General features: G+C 37.4%; 12 protein-coding genes across 12 annotated transcripts; 8 read left to right on the top strand and 4 right to left on the bottom strand.

Moving 5' to 3' along the window:
* The first annotated feature begins 366 nt into the window (after positions 1–366).
* Gasu_22960 (septum formation protein) lies at positions 367–1,395 on the top strand. The gene is made up of 4 exons (XM_005706852.1): positions 367–703; positions 755–921; positions 972–1,086; positions 1,138–1,395. The coding sequence occupies exons 1-4, from the start codon at positions 431–433 to the stop codon at positions 1,228–1,230; spliced, it is 648 nt and encodes a 215-aa protein (XP_005706909.1). The 5' UTR covers positions 367–430; the 3' UTR covers positions 1,231–1,395.
* A 41-nt stretch (positions 1,396–1,436) lies between these two features.
* On the top strand, positions 1,437–3,051 carry Gasu_22950 (uncharacterized protein). Its single transcript, XM_005706851.1, has 7 exons — positions 1,437–1,982; positions 2,037–2,175; positions 2,229–2,318; positions 2,366–2,447; positions 2,505–2,639; positions 2,690–2,776; positions 2,826–3,051. Exons 1-7 carry the CDS (start codon positions 1,496–1,498, stop codon positions 2,943–2,945), a joined length of 1,140 nt encoding a protein of 379 aa, XP_005706908.1. The 5' UTR covers positions 1,437–1,495; the 3' UTR covers positions 2,946–3,051.
* Positions 3,052–3,066: 15 nt separating this feature from the next.
* Positions 3,067–4,101, top strand: Gasu_22940 (ring finger protein). The gene has a single exon (XM_005706850.1). The coding sequence runs from the start codon at positions 3,101–3,103 to the stop codon at positions 4,046–4,048; it is 948 nt and encodes a 315-aa protein (XP_005706907.1). The 5' UTR covers positions 3,067–3,100; the 3' UTR covers positions 4,049–4,101.
* A 15-nt stretch (positions 4,102–4,116) lies between these two features.
* Positions 4,117–7,508, top strand: Gasu_22930 (uncharacterized protein). Its single transcript, XM_005706849.1, has 4 exons — positions 4,117–4,999; positions 5,061–5,122; positions 5,192–5,535; positions 5,593–7,508. The coding sequence occupies exons 1-4, from the start codon at positions 4,173–4,175 to the stop codon at positions 7,408–7,410; spliced, it is 3,051 nt and encodes a 1,016-aa protein (XP_005706906.1). The 5' UTR covers positions 4,117–4,172; the 3' UTR covers positions 7,411–7,508.
* A 7-nt stretch (positions 7,509–7,515) lies between these two features.
* Gasu_22920 (lysosomal cysteine transporter, LCT family) lies at positions 7,516–8,426 on the bottom strand. The gene has a single exon (XM_005706848.1). The coding sequence runs from the start codon at positions 8,408–8,410 to the stop codon at positions 7,583–7,585; it is 828 nt and encodes a 275-aa protein (XP_005706905.1). The 5' UTR covers positions 8,411–8,426; the 3' UTR covers positions 7,516–7,582.
* Positions 8,427–8,486: 60 nt separating this feature from the next.
* Gasu_22910 (DNA polymerase zeta subunit) lies at positions 8,487–13,481 on the top strand. Its single transcript, XM_005706847.1, has 3 exons — positions 8,487–8,530; positions 8,579–12,260; positions 12,308–13,481. The coding sequence occupies exons 1-3, from the start codon at positions 8,510–8,512 to the stop codon at positions 13,450–13,452; spliced, it is 4,848 nt and encodes a 1,615-aa protein (XP_005706904.1). The 5' UTR covers positions 8,487–8,509; the 3' UTR covers positions 13,453–13,481.
* A 4-nt stretch (positions 13,482–13,485) lies between these two features.
* On the bottom strand, positions 13,486–15,726 carry Gasu_22900 (DNA mismatch repair protein PMS2). Its single transcript, XM_005706846.1, has one exon. It carries the CDS (start codon positions 15,706–15,708, stop codon positions 13,645–13,647), a length of 2,064 nt encoding a protein of 687 aa, XP_005706903.1. The 5' UTR covers positions 15,709–15,726; the 3' UTR covers positions 13,486–13,644.
* A 10-nt stretch (positions 15,727–15,736) lies between these two features.
* Positions 15,737–16,501, top strand: Gasu_22890 (uncharacterized protein). Its single transcript, XM_005706845.1, has 2 exons — positions 15,737–15,930; positions 15,985–16,501. Exons 1-2 carry the CDS (start codon positions 15,793–15,795, stop codon positions 16,465–16,467), a joined length of 621 nt encoding a protein of 206 aa, XP_005706902.1. The 5' UTR covers positions 15,737–15,792; the 3' UTR covers positions 16,468–16,501.
* Positions 16,502–16,505: 4 nt separating this feature from the next.
* Gasu_22880 (oxidoreductase family protein) lies at positions 16,506–17,776 on the bottom strand. The gene is made up of 4 exons (XM_005706844.1): positions 17,643–17,776; positions 17,449–17,591; positions 17,120–17,401; positions 16,506–17,063 (listed from the first exon to the last, which is right to left on the bottom strand). The coding sequence occupies exons 1-4, from the start codon at positions 17,753–17,755 to the stop codon at positions 16,534–16,536; spliced, it is 1,068 nt and encodes a 355-aa protein (XP_005706901.1). The 5' UTR covers positions 17,756–17,776; the 3' UTR covers positions 16,506–16,533.
* Positions 17,777–17,946: 170 nt separating this feature from the next.
* Gasu_22870 (transcription factor) lies at positions 17,947–18,951 on the top strand. Its single transcript, XM_005706843.1, has one exon. It carries the CDS (start codon positions 18,052–18,054, stop codon positions 18,910–18,912), a length of 861 nt encoding a protein of 286 aa, XP_005706900.1. The 5' UTR covers positions 17,947–18,051; the 3' UTR covers positions 18,913–18,951.
* Positions 18,952–19,125: 174 nt separating this feature from the next.
* On the bottom strand, positions 19,126–22,216 carry Gasu_22860 (beta-mannosidase). Its single transcript, XM_005706842.1, has 7 exons — positions 21,540–22,216; positions 20,443–21,484; positions 20,314–20,391; positions 19,837–20,247; positions 19,513–19,785; positions 19,369–19,462; positions 19,126–19,320 (listed from the first exon to the last, which is right to left on the bottom strand). Exons 1-7 carry the CDS (start codon positions 22,073–22,075, stop codon positions 19,262–19,264), a joined length of 2,493 nt encoding a protein of 830 aa, XP_005706899.1. The 5' UTR covers positions 22,076–22,216; the 3' UTR covers positions 19,126–19,261.
* A 210-nt stretch (positions 22,217–22,426) lies between these two features.
* Positions 22,427–24,196, top strand: Gasu_22850 (MFS transporter, SP family, sugar:H+ symporter). Its single transcript, XM_005706841.1, has 2 exons — positions 22,427–22,805; positions 22,857–24,196. Exons 1-2 carry the CDS (start codon positions 22,471–22,473, stop codon positions 24,109–24,111), a joined length of 1,590 nt encoding a protein of 529 aa, XP_005706898.1. The 5' UTR covers positions 22,427–22,470; the 3' UTR covers positions 24,112–24,196.
* The last annotated feature ends 739 nt before the right edge of the window (positions 24,197–24,935 follow it).

Below are 24,935 nucleotides of genomic sequence, written 5' to 3'. Positions count from 1 at the left end.
AGATACTTAACATCATACCAAGATAAACTATTTTGGAACAAATGTATAACAATGACCGCATGTCATTATCTTTGAGGACATCTTACTGTGAATGTGGACACGGGAGAACGTTTACTCGACCACAAAGTTTTAGGATTTTTAAAAGTTCTTCCTTCAAATGCTTGATTCTTCCGGTTTCTTTCAGTTGTAATTTTTAAAAGCTTACAAGACTCCTTTCAAAAATATAGGAATTCTTTCTTCATGACAGCATAGATAAAATATTGTAATTGAACTGAGCAAGCTCTAAAAGTACTCTTAGGAGGGCATCCACTTGTAGATAGTTTAGCAAACGGGCTTCTTTATGAGATATCAACACTTTCAAGCAAAATTTTATAATTCCTGATATTCTTATGGATAAGTGAACAATTGTTCCCAAATTAGCTGTCAAGAGATGCTTATACAGTATCTTCCAAGACTAGAAAACAAACGTATCATATTGGCTAGTCGTTCACCCAGAAGACAGGAAATACTAAGGCTGCTTAAGTTGCCTTTTGAAGTGTTTCCATCTTCTTTTCCGGAGAACTTTGATCCCCTAAGGTATTCTAGTCCAACTGTATATTCGGTAGAAAACGCAAAGAACAAGGCCTTGGATATTTTGGAACGTTTGTGTACAGAAAGAAAGCAGGATTCAGATATTGATCTCGTTATTGGTGCAGATACTGTGGTGAGTCCTTTATGTTGTCGTGAATACTGGCATTATCGATGATATTGGTAGGTTGAAATAGACGGCCAAGTACTTGAAAAACCAGAGTCAGAAGCCTCTGCAGTTGAAATGCTACAACTTCTGAGTGGTAGAAAACATCTGGTTCATAGCGGCGTTTGTTTATATTGGAAAAGTTGTAAAAGCAACTGGAGTTTGATTACTTTTAGTGAAACCACTGAGTATGATGAATGTTTGGTTTACATATAAACGACTACAAGTTATTGAATAGGGTAGAAATGGCAAGAATTAGTTCTTTAGAAATCCTTGCATATGTTAAGACAGGCGAGCCTATGGATAAGTCTGGTGCCTATGGTATACAAGGTATAGGTGGTTCTTTTGTAAAGGTAAAGTGTAGAGCCTTGTCAAAGTTAGATAGATTTAAGGTTGGTAATTAGAGTATTCACGGTTGTTATTTCAATGTAATGGGATTACCGATGCATCATCTTGCTAGAAAAATTGCACAACTTTGTGAAGAAAAGAATTTTTGACTTTGTACAAAGGAATAAACAAATGGACTCAATAATTTTCACTCATCCAATTCACATTGAGTAGCATTTGATACGGACATTTTAGAATGTTGTTTTCGTTCTTCTATTTCGGAAATGATATAACTTGTATGTTTCTGGAAGAATAGTAAAGTTCCATGAATTTGGATATTTCAACTCTAATATTTGATATTGATTCAAAATCTTGTTATTGTCAACTTCTATTTATGACAGAATAGTTACAAATCATTTTTTGGATTGAGATAACATGGATAAAGTCTTATCATGTTGCTTTGTGTTGACTAGTGTTTACTTGTCGTCTTATTTTCCAGTTTTCTCGAAAGCTAAAACTCATACTTGTAAAAAAGCGAAATTATTCAAAAACAACACTGTTTTGTCACCCTTCGTTTCTGTAAAGTGTTGTGGTGAAGTTATTGAAAGAAAGCCCTATTTTTTTCTTATCGACGAGAATAGCCAACACTATCAGACTCTTAAAAATTATTCACCCGTTGAAGTTGCTAGAATAAAAGACCATTTAGAGTGGGAGGCAGCCTTGAAGATATGGAAAACTGTAATTGACTCAGAGCCTGAGCTGGAATCTTTATCTTTGACCATCCCGGATGAATTAGATTTTGCAAGCTGTACAATTTGTTTAATAGGTCGAAAAAATAAACAAGTAGTTGCTGCTGGACGATATATTTTCCGAGGCAGCAACGTTGAAATTGATAGAGTGGCTGTTTTGCCAGAGTTTCGAGGTGCGTTTTTAGTATTTTGTTGATAATTCTATGTAAATATATAGTATGGATTAGGTCAAGGAATAGGAAGAACCTTAATACAGTCAATTCTTAGTAGTAATTTATCAAACCAAGGCGCTATCTACGTCAAAGCGTTTCCTCATGAGATGGGATTTTATTCCATTTTAGGTTTTGAATGTCAATCCTATCCTGAGTATGTATGTTGAAAGTGTTTGCTTTTCTCTTTTTTTTTGAGCAGAGCATTAGACGTTGGAGAGGTTTCATGAGATACAAGATGATATACATGCCTCCGATATGTAACTATTCTTCCAATTGTGTGGGTCTTCATCATATAAGGCAAGAGTCTTTTATTCAAGAATGATGCATTTTAATATTTTTAATAGTATTTATGTGACTGATATAGAAGAATCTTTAGCATTTTATGGTATTCTTGGCTTTATTCTTATCGAAAAATTTATTACCAAGGTTGTCATTGTATTTTTTCACAAAACGCAGATCATTATCTGATATTTTTAATCATAGGAACATTATCGGGCATGTTTCTTACAAGGAATGGGTATTCGTTTAGAGTTGATTGAAGATATCGGTTTATCCTCGAAGAAGAGGAATGAATTGACAGCATTGAATCCTTGTACTTTAGTTTTCGACGTTACTAAAGTGAGTATTATGGCACAATTCTTGTTCTGTTTCCAACATGATAAGAAAAGGCCTGTGTAGATCTTGAGTCTTATCTATTAGATATACGACGTCGAAATGGTGGAATATTATATATTAGAGTCTTTCCTGGACAACAGGTAGTGGGAACTTTGAAAACTCTTTTAACAATCTTTCATCATCTGCAAGGTTATTGGTGGTGAAGTAGTTGAAATGGCTATTATAGAAGACCCTGATAGGATTCCTTTGGAGTTTATAAGGAGACAGACAAAGTTGCCTAGAGAAGGATCTTTTAGAATGCATTGGTAAAATGAAGTTGTAAATAATTGTTTTATATTCTCTTTTTGTTGGGGAGGATTGGTGTGGTTCATTGTATTAGGGAATAAACTTTTTGTATTTCTATGTCTGCAAATGCGTCTCCTGCAGAGATTATACTCGCGTGCTTTTGTGTTTCCATTGCGGCTATGATACTTACGGGAGTAGGCTGTTCTATCAATAACCACATCCGAAGAAGAAGAGGGTTGAGAGGCTTCTTAGACCCTTCAGCAACCACGAGAACACGTAGAAGAAGAACACTGAGTAGAGCAGCTCGAAGAAAAGAAAAGGGATTATCTGCTTATGAAGTGGAAATTTACTGTCCCGAAATAATATACAAAGGTCCTCTAGAAACACCTCTTTTATTCTGGGAAGAAGATGAAGAAGTTCTCACTCCAACACAAGTAGAAGAAAAAACTTTGTTAGAACCTCCTTCTCCAATTGCAACTAAGGAAGAATTGTCTCTGGAAGATAAGGGAAATGATCACGACGATAGTTACAAGGCTACCAGTTGGTTCGCAGACTCTGACAGAAATAGTGACACCGAAACAACACAAGTGAGAGCAAAGCGTTTAAAATTCTACTTTTTAGGACAGCATATATTACCTGATGGTGTTTGTGCAGTTTGTTTAGAAGTGGTGGAAAAGGATAGTCATTTGAGATTGCTTCCTTGCGGACACGCCTTTCATGTACATTGTATCACTCATTGGCTAAGTTATGGAACCCGTTGTCCTCTTTGTAATGAGACAGTTCGCTTGTCCGATCATGGACGTAATAGCTCAAGTTCCACACAGCAGCTCCATTCCGTAAGAGTAATCTCTGGAAACAATAACTCTTCCCCTCAGACACTACCGTTATTTATGGCAGTAGGTCATACTGTGAATACTCCCCAGCCAAATAGAGAGCATAATATTCAATCCATTCAGGATCCTGAAACAATATCGAAGGAAGTGGTTATGCAGTCATTTGAAAGAATCCGTTTGCGCTTATATGAAAGATATTTGGAAAGACAACAGAAAGCACAACCTGCTCTCAAGGAATCGTTGGATGCTATTGTGGTGGATGGAGAAGCTTCACGAATGAGAAGCAGTCCATAATTTGAATAGCTAAATTTGTTTTTATCAAATGAAAGAAATTGTAATAGCTCTCTATTCATGCATTTTCGATTTTGTTGACAAATCGAGTTTCAATTGTACATAGTAGAAAGCGTTTCGATCCAACATGGAAGAAGACAATATTTTAAACAATATTGTAAAGGCACTTTCTATTTTATGTGAACCAACAGCATCACCTTCAGACTACAGAGAAGCAGACGAGTTTTTGAGAAGTGTTCGACAACAACCCACTCACCTTCTCTTGTTCTGTCAGTTTCTGAGTAACGAGGCTTGGCTCACTTCCATACGGTCTTTTGACAATCAATTGCTATCCTTTATGTTTCAGTTTGCAGGGACTATGTTGGAGGACTGTATAAGAACCAGTTATGATTCCTTCGATAAGCAGCAAAGACAACAAACAATAGAGTTGACAAAGCAGTTGTTGAAAGAAAGTTGTTGCAAGAAATTGAACCATTCTTCCATTGAAAAATGTTGCAAAGCTGCGAGTTGTTCCATTCTTCTCTTCTCTTTGGGTAACGATGTTGATGTGGAAGACAAGTTGGAATACTGGTGGAATACCTTTGTAGAGTTGGGTAAAGAACAACACATAACACCTCTTTTGTACTTAATATTCCTTGAAGAAGTGGAAAATATCCCTTCTTATGGAAGTGGAGAAGACGCAGAACGAAGAGCTTGGTTAAGGAGCAAGGCTTCTAAAGTTGTCAGCGAAGTATCTTCGGAACTTTATCGTGAAAGTCTGGAGGATAATCATTCTAATAGCGAGTTGAGGTTTCCTATGAGTAGTTATTCATTAAAAAAAGATTGTATTCGTTGTTTAAAGAGTTGGAATGTATATAGAACGAGAGGCAGTACGGCAGATATTCTATGCAGCATTTTTGAAGATTCTGAGTTGATATGTGAAGTTGCTGATGCACTTGCTGATGATGTTGGCCGGTACTTGTAAAGTTTTGATGTTTCGATTATTGAGAATAACTTGAAACTTCTTTACTGATAGGGGCGGTATACCAACAAGTTCGATATTACAAACATGTTCATCTCTGCTCTCAATATTAAAGGGTAAGTAAAACAATGAATGCTTTCTTAGAGTTCAAATGATTGAATGAGTCTTTTACCAAAAAAAAACAGCTGCACGAAAGCGACATACAAACTCCGAGTACGTTTCTATGGTACATGCAGCTTTGGAAGTCGCAGTTTCCATTGTAGAAGCCAACATAGATTTGCTTGTCAGACAAGATAGCTTTCAATATTTTGCCTCAGAATCTGAGGAAACAAACAAAGTTGCAGCAATATTAGAACTATGTGATTTATTGATGTTTGGACTGCAAAGTGGAGTGCATAATGCAACTCTGGCTGCATTGGAAGGAGTTTCATATTTTGCCAACAGTTTTTATCATCTTAAACTGAATGGTCAAATAGGGTCACATTGTAATATTGAGCAACTTTATGTTTTCTTTCAAGAGTGTTTTCAAGTAAGTAATTGAAGCTGTTTAAGCTGTATGCTTGGCAATGACCATTAACGTCTTTAGCATTTTATTTATATTTGTACTGCTTCCGATGAAACCCTTCTGTTAGCTATAAATAATGCTTCAGTTGACAATCCAGATGGGGACTCTTCTATCGAAGAATTTCAACAGCTGAGAGATGCTGCATTTGAAGCTATCATGGAACTTGCCAAGGCAGTAGGAGACGTTAGTCGTATCATCCATTTTTTTGACGATTATTGGACACCTTCGCAATCCTCTTTAAGTCTCGAATCGGCATTCTTTGTATTAACTTGTGCTGCTTCAGCTTGTATGGAAAATACAGAGAAAAAGACGAGTTCTCAATCAGATATGCATCCTAAGGTACATCAAGCTATTCTAGTTCAGTCGACGACTACTGTATTTCAATTTGGTTTGCAATTGTTATATGAAAATTCTCCCAACTACTTGAAAATCGCCACTTTGAGGTTGTTTACTGCGTTTTCTACAGTTTTACTGGAAGATTCACTGGAACGTATCTTATTCCAACCTATTATGAATATTTTGCCCTTATGTTTGAAAGTAGTTCCAAGAGAAGCCTCTATTTTATTAAGAACATGGTCCTTTTCCTCTCCCAAAAAGTTATTGCCTTACGCCGAAGCTCTGTTTAAAGCAGTAGATTTCCTTCATAGCAATCTTTCAGTTTACAAACCGACCATGGAATCCTTGGCTAGAATGATAGCCAGTATGGAGAGTGAAGAAGAACGATTCCGTTCTGTATGTGTTATCTTGCAACCCTATTTGGATTATTTAGAAACAGCCATGCAGTCTTTATATTCTCAATCTAGTTTTTCAGAGGATCCAAGGAAGGTTGTGGAGGTATTAAGTGTGATTTCGGCAGTCTTTCATGGACTTGACGAGACTCGTATTAGTTATCGAGTCATATTTGAAAGGTTGGAGAGTTTTGTGCTCTTAGGTCATCACTTTGCTTCTCATGAACTGATTGCTCCGGAATTGTGCAGAATATTTGTTCAAGGTCTGGAATGTAACAAAGTTGATTCGTATATTCCATCGACCTATTTTGCAGACCAAAATGCAGTTATTCAAATTTTAAATATTCTTCAAAGTATATTTGCGAAAAGTGATGGTGAAGCTTGTTGGATTCATGGCTGTATTCAGCTGATTCCTTTGTTGGATCCTCATGCAACGGGCTCTCAAGAATGCATATTACAAGTAGTATCAGGAATTTGGAATACTTGTAATCAATGTATATCAACATATTCTTTATCAAGTGCTTGTGAACGGCAAGATTTGATAGCTGAATGTTGTAGATTATCTGAAAATCTAGTCTTATATTATCCAACAATTTTGTTATCTTGGTCAGAACAAATATTTCCTATTTTACTATTGGGATTTTATTTATCAGATGCGAATGCCTGTATGTCTAGTCTCCGTTTTTGGTCTCAGTTATTCGAATCTTGGATTCAAAGAGAATTTTCTCAATTCTCATTGGCTGAGAAATTTACTAGTTTCGTACCAGTGTTATTACAAGGAATCGTTTATGCTGTTGGTGGAGGAATACCTTCTCGTTTGATACGTTATCTATGCAACTTACTTTTATCTTTTTGTCAATGGGTAGCATTGTTCCATCTACAGTCCTCATTACCCATTTGGATACAACAAGCAGTAGAGTCCAGTCAACCTACCAAATTCACTGTTGAAATGAGAAAAGCTTTCGAGTCGATGTTATTAGAATATGTGAATTTGTACTCACAGACACCTGAAGCCGTTTCTAAAGGAATGTTTCGATGTTTTGTTTCCGATATCTGTAGAGTTGGTCGAGGAGAAATGATGGATGATATTTTATATGCTTATTTCCGATAAGACAGGTTTTGACTTGTGGCAAATACTTGGACTCATATATTGTAGACATGTCAATTATAATCTTTGCCAACTAGGTAAATGAATGAAATGATGAGTTGAACAACTATAGAAGATGGAAGACTTGTCAAAACGACTAGTCATCTGCTCTTCAATTTCTTCAAACTTGTTTAACTCAGCTATTTCCAAAGTGGTCATCCGGAAAGTACGTTGACTTGGTTATACTAAAACGATATCGTATATACTGCAAGCCAAGTATTGCATTCAAAATAAGTGAAATGGAAATGGAAGTCAGAAACCATCGATTTCTTAACTGAACTATGGTGGTAAATACACGAGCTACATTCCCAGCCAATTGGAAACTCAAAGTAATAGGAGAAAGTTCTCCAGTAGATTGATTACGTTCATTCCGAAGTATCTGAGGTATCTTACTTATGTTCATCAACGGACTGGAGCACACCTGTAACAATTGCAACCAATGTATAGGTAACCTTATGCAAAGTAACGAAGCTCCCATCAACGGGATTAAAGCATAAACCAAGTTACGGTTACGCCCATCCTTTCTTTCCGTATATTTGTATAAGAATAATGTTATAATTATATTTTGAACAAATATACAAATACTCTCTGCAAAAGTCTCCCAAGGAAACTTTGCTTGAATACAGTAACAAAGAGAGAAATAAATACCGATACTCTCCAATACGTACATACTTAAACTGATACCTTTAGAACTTTTCTTTGTGATAATTCTAGCAATCTGAGGAACTTTATAAAACGTAGAACAAAAAATAACCACATATCCAATCAAGGAACTAGTGCTCTTCAAATGGTTACAACGTACCACGTCTGGAGAAGGTAAAGAGATACTCGATTGTTGACAAGTAGATTGCTTTTTCACTTTGTTTATACATTTGTAGGTGGCAGGAGTTGAATATTTTAAACAGTGATGTTTGAGAAAACTTTTTGACAGTGAAATAACGCCAAATGATAATCCTTTGTTCATTTTTTGGCGCAAATGAATTTTTTACTTTGTCGATGCCAATTAGAAAAGTACAAAGTTCTTTAAAAAAACTTTCGTAACATGTAGTCAGTCGCTTTTTATATGTCTAGAGGAAAATTAGAAGTAAGTTATTTTTAGTGTTTCTGCTGTTCCTACTAAAGAAAACTGGAGGAGTGGTTGAGAATAAGACTTGTATATATCGACTATTATTATGATGACCAGGGAGCAACTCCTTCACAAGGCAAACGCATAGCCCGCCAACCCGTCATCCGCATTTTTGGAAGTACGTTGAGTGGACAAAAATGCTGTCTTCACATTCACAATGTCTTGCCTTATTTCTATGTACAGTTGCCCCCTAAACATTTCAGAAATCTTGGAGAGGCACAAGCTTTCACAACTCAGCTGGTAGAATTTTTAGAACACTCGCTTTCCTCCAGTATCAGTTCTACTAATGCACAGAAAATCATTGCTGCTACCGAAATTGTAGAAAGAATACCGTTCTATGGTTTTCATGCTCATTCTTGCTTTTTCGTTAAGATATATACTTTTGTACCTGGAAATATTCGCAAGTTGGCAGACTTGTGTTTTAGGTTTCCCGCTAGAGATTTGATATTACAACCACATGAGTCGCATATATCTTATTTGTCACAGTTTATGATAGATTATAATCTTTATGGGATGAATTTTATTCGACTGTCTAATCCACGATTCAGACTTCCTCTCCCGCGCAGTGATACGTTTCCTTGGAGAATGAATGAGATTCCATTTAGACGCCTGTCTTATATGAGCAATATGGAAGCAAATACGTCACTCACAGATTATTTGAATAGTCAGAGAGATCTGCTGAATATTCCTCTTAGCCAAAGACTATTTTTATCAGAATATTGTGAAGAATTGTCCCATTCGCATTGTTTATCTCCACTTGAAAGAAAGTCATACTGTGATCTAGAGTTGGATGTGAACGCAACAGACATTCTTAATCCGGAAGACTGCAAGGAGATTCCATCTTTGGAAGCTGCCAGTGAAGAAGATAGGTTGGTTCCTAGTCTTCGTGGTCTCTGGGAAGAAGATGGAAGAAGAAGAAGTCTACTAGGAATGGAAAGTTATTCTAATGGAGGAGACTTGAAGGACAAATGTAAGGTGAATTTGAGTTATTCGGAAGCTCATTTAAGGGAAGTATTTTTACGCCGACTGGAACAGGAACAAAGGAAACATTGTAATAGAATAACAATGCATGACAATGTTGTGAATACAAATTTAGGTTTGGACATTGGAGATACTAATTTAGCGGAGTCCAAGGTTGTTGTTGACCATTCTGACGTAGTCGAGGAGAGAACGAAGCAAGGACATGATGTAGAAGATAGAATTGCCGATCCTTATGTTGGATTTTTCAAAGACGACCGCAGCACTGAGTGTTTATGGAACGACATTTTGCAGAGTTCACAATTGTTGGAACAAGATATTAAGCAAGAAATGTCGCAAGATTTCAATTGTACTCCAACTATGGAAAGGTTTGTAAAGGAAATGACGCACACAGAAGGACCTTGTGTTTTGTCCAATCAGAATAATGAAGGCTCTTTCAATGTTGTGAAAAATGATGATGATATTATCCATCCTGAATGTGAGAATGACCTGAATACATCGTCCCAACGAACCAATTATTTGAATTCAGTTGTTAACGAACAATTAGAGACTAATGATACATCATCCGCTTCTATAACAACATCAATGGAAGTACATTCTGATGCAAACGGAGGAAATCAAAGTCTTCCCAGTCAACGACGAAATAGTAATGGTATCGTTTGGATCACTCCATGCGATTCTCCTCCTACAGTGGAAGATTTGAATGCAGCTTCGATGAACAGACCATTGTATAATTATGTTCCTCAAGTTGTTATGGATAGTTACGGGAGATTAAACACAAGATTTGCTGCAAACTCTTTCAAAGGTAGCGAAGAAAATGCTAAGAGTATCACCAATATTGCAAGAAAGGATGATTTTTCGTCCAGTGAAGATGAAGATGTGGATAACCCACCCGAATCACATGCAGTTCGACCTTCTTCTCCGAGATATGATGAAATGGACGGCATCACAACACCTGCACAGTCACAAAAATATGATCAATCAAAGACTCTTCATAGAAGAAGCCTTGGCCTCAATGATTCTTTTTTCTTCTCTCCAGGATTCGCTGTGGAAACCGAATATAATATGTCTTCCAGAAGAGAATCTTCAGTCGGTCATAGTTATCAACAAGATGACGAACTCCTACCACATCAGAGTCAAGGTTTAACATTAATGTCTTTAGAAGTTATTACGGAAGCAAGAGAGGGAAAGCTGCCTGATCCAGCCATAGATGCAGTTCATATTGTTTGTATGGTTATTCATGATGAAAGAGCAAAACTTCATCTAGGGCCAACTTATCAAGATATTTTTCATGTGATTCTTTTGGCGGAAGATCCGGTTTCGACTCAGTATCCGTATCTAATATCTGATGACATTTCTATTCAAATGGTCTCTAATGAAGAAGAATTGTTTTACAAAGTTGCACATTGGATACGATATTATGATATTGATATGATATTTGGATATGATATTCATCGTTCATCATTAGGCTATCTGATTGAACGTGGACATCATTTAGGTTGGGCCTTTACAAGATGGATATCTCGTTGGAAGGAGACGAAGCCAAATATAAATACCTGGAACAATGACGAAGCGGTTGAAGATGAAGAAGAAGAAAGCGTCAACCAAGACAACTGTCCAATTCCAGACGCAAGTCGTGCCGATACTTACATGAAGAGGTTAGGCTGTCATATAAAGATAACTGGAAGATATGTGTTTGGTATTTGGAACATTTTACGAGTCCAAGTGAAACTGCCTTACTATGATTACGAAGGTGCGTCAGCGGCTCTATTGAAAAAACGCATTCCTGCTTATGAACCCTGGGTCCTCGGATCATTTCTTCAGAAGACACAGCATATACATATTGCGTATGAATATTGCTTACAAAAGGCTGCGGATAACTTTCATTTCTTGGAAGAGTTAGATTGGGTTTCTCAGACCTCAGAGTTGGCTCGTATCTTTGGTATTGATTTTCGCAGTGTGATAACACGTGGTTCTCAATTTCGTGTAGAAAGTATGCTAGCAAGATTGGCACATGCCAATGGTTATTTACTTTTGAGCGCTTCCAGAGAACAGCTTTTAAGTCAACCAGCTATGGAATGCTTGCCTTTGGTAATGGAACCTGTTACTAATTTTTATCAAGACCCAGTAATTGTTATGGATTTTCAGAGTCTGTATCCTTCCATCATCATTGCACATAACATGTGTTTTTCTACCATGTTTGGTAATGTCCGTGGTTTTTCCCAGATTAGTCACTTTGGTTCTTGTCGAATGGGTGTACTGGAATCTTTTGAGCCTCCAAGTCTATTATCTGTCACGAATGACAGTGAGCTTTCTTCTGGGGCATTATATGAACGATATTGCAATGATTATTATGTTGCTCCTAATGGGGAATGCTTTGTAACCTCCAAGATACGTAAAGGAATGCTACCTCGATTATTACAGGAAATCTTATCTACTCGCCTAATGATCAAATCATCTATGAAATGGATTGCTGAACACTATCAAGGTGAATACAAAGATCGACTGTGGAAAATCTTGAATGCCCAACAGTTTGCCCTTAAATTAATTGCTAATGTGACTTATGGCTATACTAGTGCAGCTTTTTCTGGACGTATGCCATGTTCAGGTTTGGCAGATGCTATCGTACAACATGGTAGACAAGCAATGAAACGTAGTATGGAAGAGATAGAAAGAGGTTGGCAACAAGTTCGAGCACATACGGTATATGGTAAGTTTGCACAATTGACTTGGACGAATACTTATAACAAATTCGAGGTGATACGGATTCTCTCTTTGTTTTTATTCCTGAAATGGATTGGCGACAAGGTTGGAAGCTAGGCAAGGAAATCAGCGAGCATATTTCTGGTCAATTTCCTTATCCTATGCGATTGGTGTTGGAAAAAGTATATATGCCATGTATTTTGTTGGTAAAGAAACGTTATGTGGGCTATGCTTTCGAGTCGTTGGAACAACAGAGGCCTGTATTGGATGCGAAAGGTATTGAAACCATCCGCAGAGACTCCTGTGCCGCGGTACAAAAGCTGATAGAAAGAAGTCTGCGATTATTGTTTGAGACTAGAAAAATATCTAAAGTGAAAGAATATTTATTAAAGAAGTGGAGTCGTATGCATCGAGGCAATTTTCATTGGATGGATTTTATCTTTTATATGGAAGTTCGTTGGGGTAGTTATCGAGCACAAATGGAAGCAAGCTCTCAAGCTATGCTTCCGCCAGCTGCTGTAGTGGCTTCTAGGAGAGTTTTCCATGACTCTCGTGCCATTCCATTATATGGAGAAAGAATACCTTTCCTTATTGCCTATTGGATGGAGAAACCCAGAACCTTGCAAGATTGTGTATGTTCTCCTGAGGAATTTTTGTCTTTACAAGAGAACGGACATGCTGTATTACATGTAACCTACTACATCATCAAACAAATGATACCTGCTTTGCAACGTTTTTTCGACTGCCTTGGAGTAGACATCAACCAATGGTACCAACAAATGAGGAGACCATCAACATTATTGTCATGGTTAATGGTACCCAGAAAGAATAATCTAAATCATTCCAACTCTTGTAGGAATTTGTTACAGACTCGGTATCCCGTTGGAGGACTGTATCATTATTATCATTATTACGTTTGCAGTTTATGTGGACAAAATTTATACGACCCAAAAGAATGGCCTTTGTGTCCTTCATGTAAAAATCATCCTTCCTGGTCTAGTTTCATCTTATTTCAACGTTGGAATCGACAGCAACGCAAGTTGAAGCGAATGCAAAGTGTGTGTGACTGCTGCACTCGCCGCAACACTATTCAAGAATGGCATTGCCAAAATTTTCATTGTCCAATATTCTTTCAACGACATAGTTGTCAACAGTGGAATGATGCATATCAAGATATCATCGATTGTTTGCAATGGTAAACAAGTGACGTATAGTAGGTCTTCCATGAGGACAACGCCAAGGATCCTTCAAAGATGCCAATTTGCTTACAATTCTTGACATTTGCAACCTATCTAATGGAGTTCCTATCATAATTGACATGCGACAAGCTTGAGAAGCAAAGGCAGCTTCCAATCTAGGAAATCGAATGTCTTAAAATAATTTTTGTGAGATTAGCTTAAAAACATTCCGATAAAAGGATACCTACGCTGTTTGCTAATTGCTTCTCGATTTCGTAACTGATGAATCATTTCAAGTACATCGTCTGTTCCAAAAGTCGTCTTCTCATGAAATGGCACTTGCAACAACGATATTCTATTGCCAGGCATCTTGTCCATATCCACTGAAAAGCGGAAACCCCATGGCTCTATCCAATCCAGGTGATTGATCAGTAGCCATTCTTCTTCAGCAGACAAATGCATTGTAAGTGGTTGAATCAGTGGTTGACAAGGTAACTCGCCTTGGTCCTTATGTAAATATTCGAAATTGTATCGTTCATCTGCAGCATGTTGATCCACGATGAACAAATGTCCACACCACTTGGCAATGATGAAGCCTTGATTGAATTGGCCAATGATTTGCATAGAAAGAAAATCATCCTTGTGCAAAACTTGACGCAATTCCATTTCTGCATCGTGATCGTTTGGTTCTTGACCATGATTTTCATCTTTCAAAGCAAAAAGAGTATGAAGAAAAGATACGCGGTTTCTGGTTTCTACACTAGAAGACATTTGTATTGGTTGAACTTCAGTATCGCTATTTATTTCGTCGATTTGGGTCTTACTCAATGGCACTTCTTCTGATGGCAACTGATTCTTTGGAATGTTACCGACTGTGTCTGCATTACAAGCATCGACTGATTCCCTGCGCTTTCTTTTTGCATATTGTAATAAACTTTTTCCACTCTGACGTTTGACCGCCAAAGGTTTCCATGAATACATGTCCAAGATGCTTGTTTCGTTTGTAGTAATGACTGATTTTGAGGTTTGGTTATTTTGATCATCTCTATTATTATCCTCAATGGGCTTTGTTTGTTGTTCATTTCTAACAAAATTTTCAGTGCAACTCGTAGTAGAGTCCTGAGACATTCTATGAAATCGGTCAATTTCCAAATGTTGTATAAGATTATCCGATACAATTGTCTGTTTATGATCTAAGTTTCCCTTTAACTCATTCTGGATCCCTCTTTGATTGGAGCATTCTGGAATAGAAATGTATTCTTTCACTTTCCAAAGTTCACAAAAATAAGCAGTACATGCTTCAAGTAACCTGTCGGCATCATGTATAAACAATTGACGTTTATCAGTAGCAATGTTGATATCGAAGGTTCCATCCTCCAATTCTATATGAAGGAATAAAAGTGGAAAACTGTGCTGACCAACTTGCTTTTGATATATTCTGGTTGCCAAACTACAAAGTTTACGCAATTCGATAGGTCGATTGCGGAAGAATATGTATTGACGGTCAGCTGCTGAACGAGCACAAGTCTTTTCAGGTTTAGATACAAATCCAGTGATACGAGCTTTGTCGAAATCTTGCATTTGATAGGTATCCACAGGAATCAATGAAGCAACTGTCATAGTAGAAAACAACTGAGCAATACTGTCTAGTAGGCTTCCATGACCTTGAGTCTTAAGAATTCGTTTGCCATCTATTGACAAAGCAAATCGAACGCCGTTAGAAATAAGTGCAAATCGTTGTATCAAATCAACAATTCTTGTTATTTCTCGTTTTGTTGCTTTTTTTTGACTTTCTCTGCGAACAGGAAAGGATTCAAATAAATCGGTTACCATTACTGTCGTTCCACGTTCTCTAGCCGCCGTTTCTATCTCTATCACATTACCCATATGATCAAAGCTTATACAACTACCAGTTCTAGCTTCAGCTGTTTTGGTAATCAGCTTTAAGTGGCCAAGTAGACACAAAGAAGCCAAAGCTTCTCCTCGAAATCCTAAAGTTCTCACATCTCCAAGTTCCTCGAATGAACTTAACTTTGAAGTATACGAGGGCTTACACACAAATGGAAAATCCCTCGCCTCTATTCCACTTCCATTATCCATCACTTGTAAGAGATCCAAAGCACTTGGACCTTTTATACAAACGTCTATTTGAGTTGCGCCTGCGTCTAGTGCATTTTCGATCAATTCCTTCAAAGCTGCTGTAGTATCCAACACTGCTTGAGCCAAAGATATTTTATGTTGACAAGCTCTCGATAAACTTTGAATGTTATTTGGCATTGAACTATCGTTATGAAATCATTTTTAAGCAATGTTTACTTTTTATTTCCCATTTCATTTGTCTTCTCTTTTGTTGTTGATATTATGCCTGCCAATAGTTTGCGAAGTGTTTATTCACCTAAACCCATCTTTTGTTCGTTATTAGAAGCAGGACAAAGATTTCAAGGTGTACAGAACTCTTGGAAGTTGGTGAAGGACTTGGACTATTGGACAGTGAATGTGGTAAGCTTCCCATCGTCACTTGTGAGGTTTCATTTCAAAATAGTGCGAGGTTAGGAGATTCAGAACTATGAACCAGAGAAAGGCTACATTTGTGGCAGTATGGAAGCCATAGATGTTCCAAGGTTTGATTATCCAGTGATAACCTTTTGGGAAGGTCAAGTTGTAGACAACATTCATTATGGCTTTCGCACAGGCTGTTGGGACGCAACAGAGGAAGATGACTTGAGACACTGGTCAAAGTTCTCAGCTTTTAGACCATTTGAAAGAATGTTTGAAAGAAACAGAGCGAGAGAAGTAGCATTGCATCAGTTGGAATATGTATTTATGCGTTGGAAGGAACGATATTTCGTAAACGTCCCTCACAACTGTGGATTGACGATTGCTGGATTTTATTATATTTGTATGAATCGAATCACAGGAAAAACACAAGGTTATTACTTTGACCCGGATAGTGTACCTTTTCAGAAACTTCAACTTTCACCTTTATGTCTATTACAAGGACAGGGATTCTCTACATCTAGTTTTGCATTTCAATAGTTGGTAAATGCATTTCACACTAACCAATAAAAATAATTGAGAAAGTCAAATATTTCTCTTTTTGTTTCATAACAGCAAAATGGTTTGTTTGGTTTTGGCTGATTGATAAATAGCATCAACTAGCAATTGTGTTTTCCAGGCTTCCTTTGCCCATTTCTCTCGTTCTTCCTTGTCTTGTTTTTCTATCAAAGTGACAAATTGCTCAATCAGTAATACGCTTTGTGGTTTTCCAACACTTGGGACCCAAATATCTTTGGTTTCCTTTTCTACTCGTTCAATGCGACCATTTCTTTCTTCTCCTACTTGACGAAACTGAAAGTGTAAATTGGGATCTTTCTGTTCGCTTGAATTAGGTATAGGAGCTCCTTGAAAACGATCCACTCTGAACATTCCCAAAGTGCCCAAACATTCACCCCACTGTCTATAACCACTTGTAAATCCACAATCAAAGTGAGCAGTGATGTTGTCTTCAAATTGTACAACTCCACAACAATCGTCCATCGCTCCATGATCCGTTTCGTTGCCAACGGCATATACCGAAATAACTTTACGATCATATCCAACAAAAGAAAGAATGAATCGGACCACATACCAACCTGAACAGAGAAGATCAACTTTCCTTACATCATTCAATAAAAAGGGTGAAGCTTACCAACATCTCCCACACAACCAGCAGGTTCTAAAGAAGGATCATATCTTATATTGGTGGAATCCACAATCCAAGCTGTAAAAGCCGCATTAACTTTGCGTAACCTTCCAATCGCACCACTTTGTATCATATTCTGCATTTCCTTTAAGCGTGGACCGTGAACAAACTGAGTTCCATCCAAAAAGGCTAAATTGTTCCGGCGACAGAGTTGCGTGATTTGCAGAACATTTTCAGCTGAAGAGAACGGTTTATCAACCAATATGTGTTTTCCACTATTCGCAGCACCTAGAAATAGTTCGTATTCAGCCTTATCAAATAGTGCTTTGTCTTACGTTGTGCCCAACAATCTGCTAAGCTGCTAGGTAAAGGAATGTACACAGCTTGTACTTGGTCATCTTCGATGAGTTGGTCATATGAACCATAACAAATGATATCATCCTTGTTCGAGGTTCGTCCAGAAACCCACTGCTTTGCTCTACTCGACTCGTTCAGTTGAACAGGATAAGAATAACAACTCATAACACACCTTTCCAAGTCTCTACTTGCGATGGCATAAACTTGATGTCCAGAACTTTCTATAGCATCTGCTACTCTATTGGCAATATGAGCCGTTCCCAAAATGCCAAATCTGATCCTCATCAACGATGAAATCCCACAAAGGGCTTTTGCTCTTCCATTCTTCACTCTTCTGCGACTTGTCTATGAGACAAAGCGAATGAAATGGCTTGGCTTCTTCTTTGAACAACTTGGCCAATGGAATAAGTTGACTATGCAACAGGTCTCACTAGAAATCGCGATATCCTTTTAGGAGTCGATCACCAAGTCTTGCTTTGAACAACCCTTTGAGTGCACATAGGAGTTCCAAAATTGTTTTTTCTGTACTTGTTTTTTGGTGTAGTTTATATCCTACTTACTACTCATTGCAAGGTTTGGTAATGCCAAAGAAGAATAGGACTATCATTCCTCTTTGTAAGTTGAGACCTCTATTTCATAAACCGATGCGGGAAGCTTCGAAGCAACTAGGAACTTGTTTAACAGTAATAAAGAGTTCTTGTAGAGCTCATGGCATTTCCAGATGGCCTTATCCAGAGATACAAAGGATTAGTAGGGCCATGGAATACTTGACAAAAATACTGGAGTTAGACTCTCAAGGAGTCATTGCTTTAGAAGATGAAGAACGTTCCAAGTTTAAAAATAGATATCGAAAATTGGAAGAAAAGAAATATCAGTTGGAATGTCATCCAGAATGTATACCTATTGAAAAGGAATCGATGGATAATGGAATTGAATTCCAGCAACATTTGGAACAAATATCTGATGGTAATACGGAATCATGTCAGAAAGATATCTCATGGAGTTGTAGAAGTGAAAATAGGAACGTCAGAGTTGCGTTTTTTGAAACAAAGAGACAATTGAATCACATTTCACCAAAGCTGCCTATAGGCAAAGATTCCAAGGAAGACTCTTCTTCTTTAACTAGTTCAAACTTTGGTACATCCAATCGAGCTTTGGTTGAACAACAACAAGTAGCAGATCCATGTTTCTTGTTTCTTCATTTTATCCTTCGGATTGGATCACGAGGTGTTCATGCTATGGGACCAGAGTTGATTACAGAAATGGCAAAAAAGGTCGGTTCTTCCAGTACCAACTTTCATCATCTGACAAATATCCATCATTGTACAGCAGTTATAGAATCGATTCAATCAAAGTTGCAGTCCCTAGAAGCCAACATAGAAGAGTTAAAGAATCAAAATGAGCAACTATTCCAAATATTGAAAGATAGAAAATATTCTTAAGTGCATATATCAATTGATCGGCCCAATAAGTTTTGTTATGATTATCCAAAATGATATAGAACCTTGACCAACAAATATCGTTCGACATCAAATTGTGTCAAATGAGAAAGCCAACTGACATGTAGAATCCATTCTAAATGTCATAAAACTGATTTCAATGCCAACGAGCTATTCCAGGGATAATGATTATGATACATATATTTGCGAATTCATTGTCAAAATAATCTCATTAGGATGGACTTCACTGTGTTTGTGTCTCAATCATGAACACTCGTATAAACATGTAGCATTCACACACATACTCTTTATCAAAGAAAACTACCATTTCATACAAACATAATAAATCTTTTTAATGGAATATGGCATCTCCTAATGAAATCAAGGAAATTTCTGGAAACTTCTCATTATCTATACAAAAAGAAATCAATCAGATTTGCCATTCATGATGACTTTTACCTTTGCATCGGACATATAGTTGACGTTCTTGATCAGGGAACAAATCGAAAAAATTATCTTGCCATTCCAAGTTGTCATCTGTCAAACAAACAAACTAATCCAGTATCACTTGAGAGGTTTTTAGGTTAAGAGAAGAGCTATTACCGGTTGGAATGTATGGGAATGAAGATTCAATCTCCATCTCTTAAAAGATACTTTGGTAAGAGAATACTGAATACACTTAGAACCAAGTGTCAAATGATAAAAGCGAGGAGCGGTGAACCAAACGGTGTTTTCAGAAACAAGGCCTTCTCCATTCTTTTCTTGTTGTGTTGCTCGAACATGTAGAATCAAATTGGAAACAGAAAATTCAGCAACTTGTTTTGAAAAATCAAAAGAATGCACCCGTACAGAAGTATCTCTTTGAATTTCATATTCCTTGTATTTCCAAAAGGTGAATCAACGCAATAGAAAAGCAAACTGTCTTACTTTTGTTCCTTCCATAAGACAAACATTTCGTTGTACATGATACAATTTCCAACAGATACATACAGGAATAACTGGGAGTTGTCCATCGTAAGTAACAAAAATATCAAACTGACTCCGATGAGTCACAAGTTGATTGGCAACATTGATAGTTTCTTCACCTAACGATACAACACTTATTAGTAAAGGAGAAAAAAATCTTTTAGCGAAATAATGAAGAGCTTTCCAACGACCACCAAATTCGATGGAACTCCAACTTGTTACTGGCCAGCAATCATTTAGTTGCCAATAGAGCGAACCCATAGTGAATGGCATTTGTCGACGAAAATGCTCGACTCCACATTTCATACATAGTGCTTGGTTAAGTTGTGAAAGATAGGACAAACTTTTGTATGAATTTGGAAATGGGAACAACTGAAAAATGTAATGCAACATGATTTCGTTCCCTGGTTTGTTTTTGCTGATTGACACTCATCATACTGAATTGGACATATTCATCTCCGATTCTGATGCAAATAAACGACATGTTTCTATCGAACAAAGCGACTGCATTCCGAACTAGCATATCTTTAACATAAAAACATCTCTAGTAAACAACGTCCAAATTACCTCGGAACAGAATCTAGTTCGATGCTTGAGATAATTCTCTACAGGAGCCTTCTTATGCCAAACATCCCAAAAATGAGTATCACCACCTAAAAGGTTGGCATTGTAGAGCTTTTCAAAACCCTCAGGATGATGAGGAGAAGAAGGGACATAAGGAGTCTGTCCATCATAAGTTGAAACAATCTGAGGCAACAATTCATAAAACAGACGTAAATAATTGGCCCGGGTAGTTTCATTTTGTAAAATGTCTTCAGGATTCTGCTCCAATTCATTATTACCACACCATATTGCCAAACAAGGATGGTTTCTTAATCGAGTGACTTGATACTTTGCTTCCTGTTCCACACTTTGTAAGAATTCTGCATCTCCTGGATACAAAGCACAAGCAAACATAAAATCTTGCCAAACAAGTAAACCATATTCATCACAAAGATTGTAAAATACATCCTTCTCATATATACCACCTCCCCAAACTCTTATCATATTCATTCCTACCATCTTTGCTGAACCCAGAACTTTGCGATAATCTTCTGTAGTAACTTGATCCAAAAAACTATGAAATGGAATACAACTAGCACCTTTACAAAAGATGGGTCGGCCGTTTATATAAAACTGGAATCTGTATCCATCTTCTGTCTTCGAAGTATCCAATAAAATTTGACGCAAACCGATGATCTCTGTCAAGCAGTCAAGTGCAATTTGTTCATTCTCGGAGAACGCTGATAAGGATACTTGATAAAGATGTTGTGTTCCATAACCATTTGGCCACCAAAGCTTAGCATCTTGGATAAGAAATTGTCCTCTATAAACGCAAGTATCTGACTTCTCCAACGAGCAACTGCCAATCAATTTGCCAGCGTAAGAAACATCGAAACGAACATTTACGGGCTTTTGTGAAACAAATTCCACTTCAGCATTTATATTCAATACTACCCTTTCCAACGATTCATATCGTTGTGATATTCTCCAATCTACAATTCTACAATTTGGAATACAAAGTATGTATACGTTACCAATGATTCCACAAGTAGGAAATCGTGGACCCCTGTAATGGACCATGCCTATCATCAGTTTGCCAAAAATTTTCCATGTCAACTTACCAGTCCCATCCAAATGAATATTGTGCCTTGCGAACTCTACTTGCTCCACCCACAGGATCGTTCCACTCTCGATAAGGATGCGACTTTTCTCTTTTCTTAATGTAGTCCATGATTGGTGGAAATGTCACTTTCAACTCCATATCATGAGAAGAAGTTGAAAATGATGTAATATCAAATTCGTGCTTATAAAACATATTCTCAACACGACCTAGTTCCTTTCCATCCAGAAAAATGTCTGCAACGGTATCAATGCAGTCGAAAATCAACAAATATCGAACGCTTGGACAAGTTTGGTACACGTTGGAAGGAATACGACGAGCAAAGGACCAAGTATGCTCAGGTATCCACTGAAGGAGCTTTTCATTCTCTCCATAGAAGGGATCAGCTATAACCCCATTTTCTAAAAGGATCGAGTGGACACAAGCTGGTAGGTTGGCAACATACTTGACTATTGCTTCTTGGTGCGTTGTCAAAGTCTTATTGGGTTCAGAGTATACACTCCAGTTGTGGTTCAAATATAGTCTTTGAACACTCATAACCAAATCAATTTCAGTGAGACAAGTATTTAATATTACAAGTCTATTTCCGCCTTCTTCTTCCTCTTCAAAGCGTTGTCCAATAGAAACGTCATGGAAAGCAAGTCATAAAATCTATTCTTGTGATCAATCAATCAAATGAAGAGTTATTATCCATCTTTGATGTTGTCCATTTGACGAGTTGTGTAATAAGGCTACAATTTTATGGACAATTGTGGTTAGTTTCTGCTTCAACATGTCGCCAAGGTTGTCCAGTGGAAAACGAAAGGCAACATTTCCACAAATGGTTTTCCAAGCGCGACAGGGCTAAGCGACATTATCTCCCCCATTCTTTTAAATAGGGTAGATAGAATCATTCATTATTTCGTTTATTGGAATTTTTATCGTTCTCAACAATGATTATCAACCCAGTTGAGTCTGAAGCTGTTAAAGAAAAAATTGAAGAAGCAAACCAGGAACAGTTTGAGAATATTTCTTCTTTGAAGGATGACTTGGAAACTGCAGATGCAAAGAACCAAACAGAACAAGTGACTGACCAAGATGAAGGAGTCACAAGGACTTTACAGTTTTTCCTATTTATAGCATGTTGGGGTTCTACTATGATGGGAATGGATTTGGGACTTACAGGAGGTGCATCTCTTTACGTTATTCCCGACCTCCATATTTCGAGTGATCATTGGTCATGGATATCTTCAGGAGCTACATGGGGTTCGGTTTTAGGAAGTGCTCTGTAAGAATTGTAATATATTGTAGAAAAGAGCTCACTTATATGTTACAATAGGGCAACTCCAATTAGCTTTGTGGTAGGAAGGAGGACTGTTCTTTTGATTTCATCCGTTACATATATTATCGGAGTTGTTATTGCCACATCGACAAAGACATGGGGACAGTTGTTGGCGGGAAGGCTTATTATGGGAGTTGGAATTGGAACAGAAGCCATGACCATTCCTATCTACATCTCCGAAGTTGTTCCTCGTTCACATCGAGGAGGTCATCTGAATATTTTCAACTCTCTTCAAGCTCTTGGAACTTTCTTAGCTTGGGTAGTGACTGCCATATTTATTAATGTTCATCCTGGTTCTTGGAGATATATACTGGGATCTGGTTTTATTGGCCCTGCAGTACAACTTGTCGGTCTATTCTTCTTACCTGAAAGCCCAAGATATCTTATGCTCAAAGGTAAGCCAGAAGAAGCAAGAAAATGTTGGAGAAGATTTAGAAGAGAAACGCTCGTTTCAGAACAAGATTATCGAGACATGTGTCAAAGATTGCAAGTGGAACTGGCCAATCGAATAAGTTTTACTCAAGCGATGAAAGAAATCACTACAAATCCTAGAATTAGAGCAACATTTATTGTTGGAGGAGTATTGTCATTGTCGCAACAATGGAATGGAGCCACCTCAGTTGGATATTACATGGCCATTCTTCTCAGTTCCTTGGGTCTAACAGACAAGACTTCTGATTATGTACAAATGCCTATTGGATTTTGGAGTTTTTGTTGGACTTTACCTGCGTATTATTGGTTGGATAAGTACGGTAGACGAAAAATGTTGCTCATTAGCTTTCCGATATTCATGATTGGAGAATTGATTGCAGGCTCTTGCATTTATGTAGACAATGTGCATCATCGTGCTGCAGGATTCCTCATTGGTATGCTCATTTTCTATTTTGGGTTCCAAATGGGTATATCTCCAGTCGCGTGGGTCTTGAATGGCGAGATTTATGAGCTCCACGTCCGCAATTATGGAATGGCGTGGGGAGCTTTTCTTCTTTTGGGGTCTGCAGCATCATCGACCACTTCCTTTTCGAGACAAGTTTCATCACTTACTTTACAAGGGACCTTTTATTTCTATGTAGGAGTATCTCTTCTATTTCTTATCTTTCATTTCATTTTTTTGCCTGAAACCAAAGGATTGTTATTAGAAGATGTGAGAGAACTGTTCAACGATGGCATGGTAGGATTAGCAAGAAGAAACTTGAACAATATTCGAAATTCCATTTCTCTGAGATTTTCGGCCTCGCCAAAGAGGAAATGAACCTTGAGTTTGGTTACAAGTGAATGCATGGTTGTTTTTCTTTGTTTCTTTGAGTTTGCATGAAAATAAATTTGAAAAGTTTTTGGCAAAGTAGCAACATGTTTGGAAAACAATGTGAATATTCATTCAGTAGTTGTTCTGTTGACGTGTGAAAATAAAATGAATACTCAAATGGGAAAGGAAGGCAGAGGCTTGCGTACTTGTCTTGGGATGACTTGTGATTTTGTAGTTCTAGTTGAAGAATAGAGAGAGAGAGAGTTGTACAAGCAAAGACTACCTGAATAGATAAAACTGAGGAGATTCTTTTGTTTTGTTAAAAAAAGCATGAATTCAACCGCAAGGGGCTCTCTATAAACATGTTTAGCTATTCCGTCAAAGCAATCTTTACTGAACAAAGAAGAAATATTCTTAATATCACATTTATTACTTAGGAAAACAAATATCCTAGTGTGTAACCCACTGTCCAATAGTAGTCAAAAGTGTATATAATCATTGAACAATGAATGATGAAAAGAATTACGGGTTCGCAATATATAAAACAATACATGTAATATCCAACTAGACAAGTATGCATTTGGATATTTGGGTTTTGGTTGAACACATGCAATCTTAATAACTGTATACGACTATCAACAAAGAAGGTGGAAAGTTTCTTCTGTCGTTTTGTGAAGGAAGGGAGAAATTCTGCTGCTACCCCACAACTATCTTCCTAGTGTCTTTCCAATCATACTATTACCAAAATATTATCCAGTTCTTTCTTGAAAAAGTCCCCAAAGAAGTTTTCCAAGGCTTTGCTTCAACGAGACTTTCTAAAACAAGTTGAA

Source organism: Galdieria sulphuraria (genome assembly GCF_000341285.1).
Source record: "Galdieria sulphuraria unplaced genomic scaffold scaf_16, whole genome shotgun sequence".
Classification (NCBI taxonomy): Eukaryota; Rhodophyta; class Bangiophyceae; order Galdieriales; family Galdieriaceae; genus Galdieria; species Galdieria sulphuraria.
This window is presented reverse-complemented; position numbering and strand designations above follow the sequence as displayed.

Excerpts from the sequence above, each read along its gene's own strand:
- Gasu_22910 (XM_005706847.1), top strand. The coding sequence starts at position 8,510 with ATGTCTAGAGGAAAATTAGAA. Across the intron at positions 8,531-8,578 it reads TGTCTAGAGGAAAATTAGAA|GAGTGGTTGAGAATAAGACT; the intron begins GTAAGTTATTTT and ends AGAAAACTGGAG. Across the intron at positions 12,261-12,307 it reads TCGAGCACATACGGTATATG|GTGATACGGATTCTCTCTTT; the intron begins GTAAGTTTGCAC and ends AACAAATTCGAG.
- Gasu_22920 (XM_005706848.1), bottom strand. The coding sequence starts at position 8,410 with ATGAACAAAGGATTATCATTTGGCGTTATTTCACTGTCAAAAAGTTTT.
- Gasu_22880 (XM_005706844.1), bottom strand. The coding sequence starts at position 17,755 with ATGAGGATCAGATTTGGCATTTTGGGAACGGCTCATATTGCCAATAGA. Across the intron at positions 17,592-17,642 it reads GCAAGTAGAGACTTGGAAAG|AGCAAAGCAGTGGGTTTCTG; the intron begins GTGTGTTATGAG and ends CGAGTCGAGTAG. Across the intron at positions 17,402-17,448 it reads AGCAGATTGTTGGGCACAAC|GTGCTGCGAATAGTGGAAAA; the intron begins GTAAGACAAAGC and ends AACTATTTCTAG.
- Gasu_22890 (XM_005706845.1), top strand. The coding sequence starts at position 15,793 with ATGCCTGCCAATAGTTTGCGAAGTGTTTATTCACCTAAACCCATCTTT. Across the intron at positions 15,931-15,984 it reads ACTATTGGACAGTGAATGTG|GAGATTCAGAACTATGAACC; the intron begins GTAAGCTTCCCA and ends GTGCGAGGTTAG.
- Gasu_22940 (XM_005706850.1), top strand. The coding sequence starts at position 3,101 with ATGATACTTACGGGAGTAGGCTGTTCTATCAATAACCACATCCGAAGA.
- Gasu_22960 (XM_005706852.1), top strand. The coding sequence starts at position 431 with ATGCTTATACAGTATCTTCCAAGACTAGAAAACAAACGTATCATATTG. Across the intron at positions 704-754 it reads TTATTGGTGCAGATACTGTG|GTTGAAATAGACGGCCAAGT; the intron begins GTGAGTCCTTTA and ends TGATATTGGTAG. Across the intron at positions 922-971 it reads ACTTTTAGTGAAACCACTGA|GGTAGAAATGGCAAGAATTA; the intron begins GTATGATGAATG and ends GTTATTGAATAG.
- Gasu_22870 (XM_005706843.1), top strand. The coding sequence starts at position 18,052 with ATGCCAAAGAAGAATAGGACTATCATTCCTCTTTGTAAGTTGAGACCT.
- Gasu_22860 (XM_005706842.1), bottom strand. The coding sequence starts at position 22,075 with ATGAGTGTTCAAAGACTATATTTGAACCACAACTGGAGTGTATACTCT. Across the intron at positions 21,485-21,539 it reads TATTCATTTGGATGGGACTG|GGGTCCACGATTTCCTACTT; the intron begins GTAAGTTGACAT and ends GGTCCATTACAG. Across the intron at positions 19,321-19,368 it reads ACTATATGTCCGATGCAAAG|ATAATGAGAAGTTTCCAGAA; the intron begins GTAAAAGTCATC and ends CTTTTTGTATAG.
- Gasu_22950 (XM_005706851.1), top strand. The coding sequence starts at position 1,496 with ATGGATAAAGTCTTATCATGTTGCTTTGTGTTGACTAGTGTTTACTTG. Across the intron at positions 2,176-2,228 it reads GAATGTCAATCCTATCCTGA|ACGTTGGAGAGGTTTCATGA; the intron begins GTATGTATGTTG and ends GCAGAGCATTAG. Across the intron at positions 2,640-2,689 it reads TAGTTTTCGACGTTACTAAA|GCCTGTGTAGATCTTGAGTC; the intron begins GTGAGTATTATG and ends TGATAAGAAAAG.
- Gasu_22900 (XM_005706846.1), bottom strand. The coding sequence starts at position 15,708 with ATGCCAAATAACATTCAAAGTTTATCGAGAGCTTGTCAACATAAAATA.
- Gasu_22930 (XM_005706849.1), top strand. The coding sequence starts at position 4,173 with ATGGAAGAAGACAATATTTTAAACAATATTGTAAAGGCACTTTCTATT. Across the intron at positions 5,000-5,060 it reads CTTGCTGATGATGTTGGCCG|GGGCGGTATACCAACAAGTT; the intron begins GTACTTGTAAAG and ends CTTTACTGATAG. Across the intron at positions 5,123-5,191 it reads TCTGCTCTCAATATTAAAGG|CTGCACGAAAGCGACATACA; the intron begins GTAAGTAAAACA and ends AAAAAAAAACAG.
- Gasu_22850 (XM_005706841.1), top strand. The coding sequence starts at position 22,471 with ATGATTATCAACCCAGTTGAGTCTGAAGCTGTTAAAGAAAAAATTGAA. Across the intron at positions 22,806-22,856 it reads TCGGTTTTAGGAAGTGCTCT|GGCAACTCCAATTAGCTTTG; the intron begins GTAAGAATTGTA and ends ATGTTACAATAG.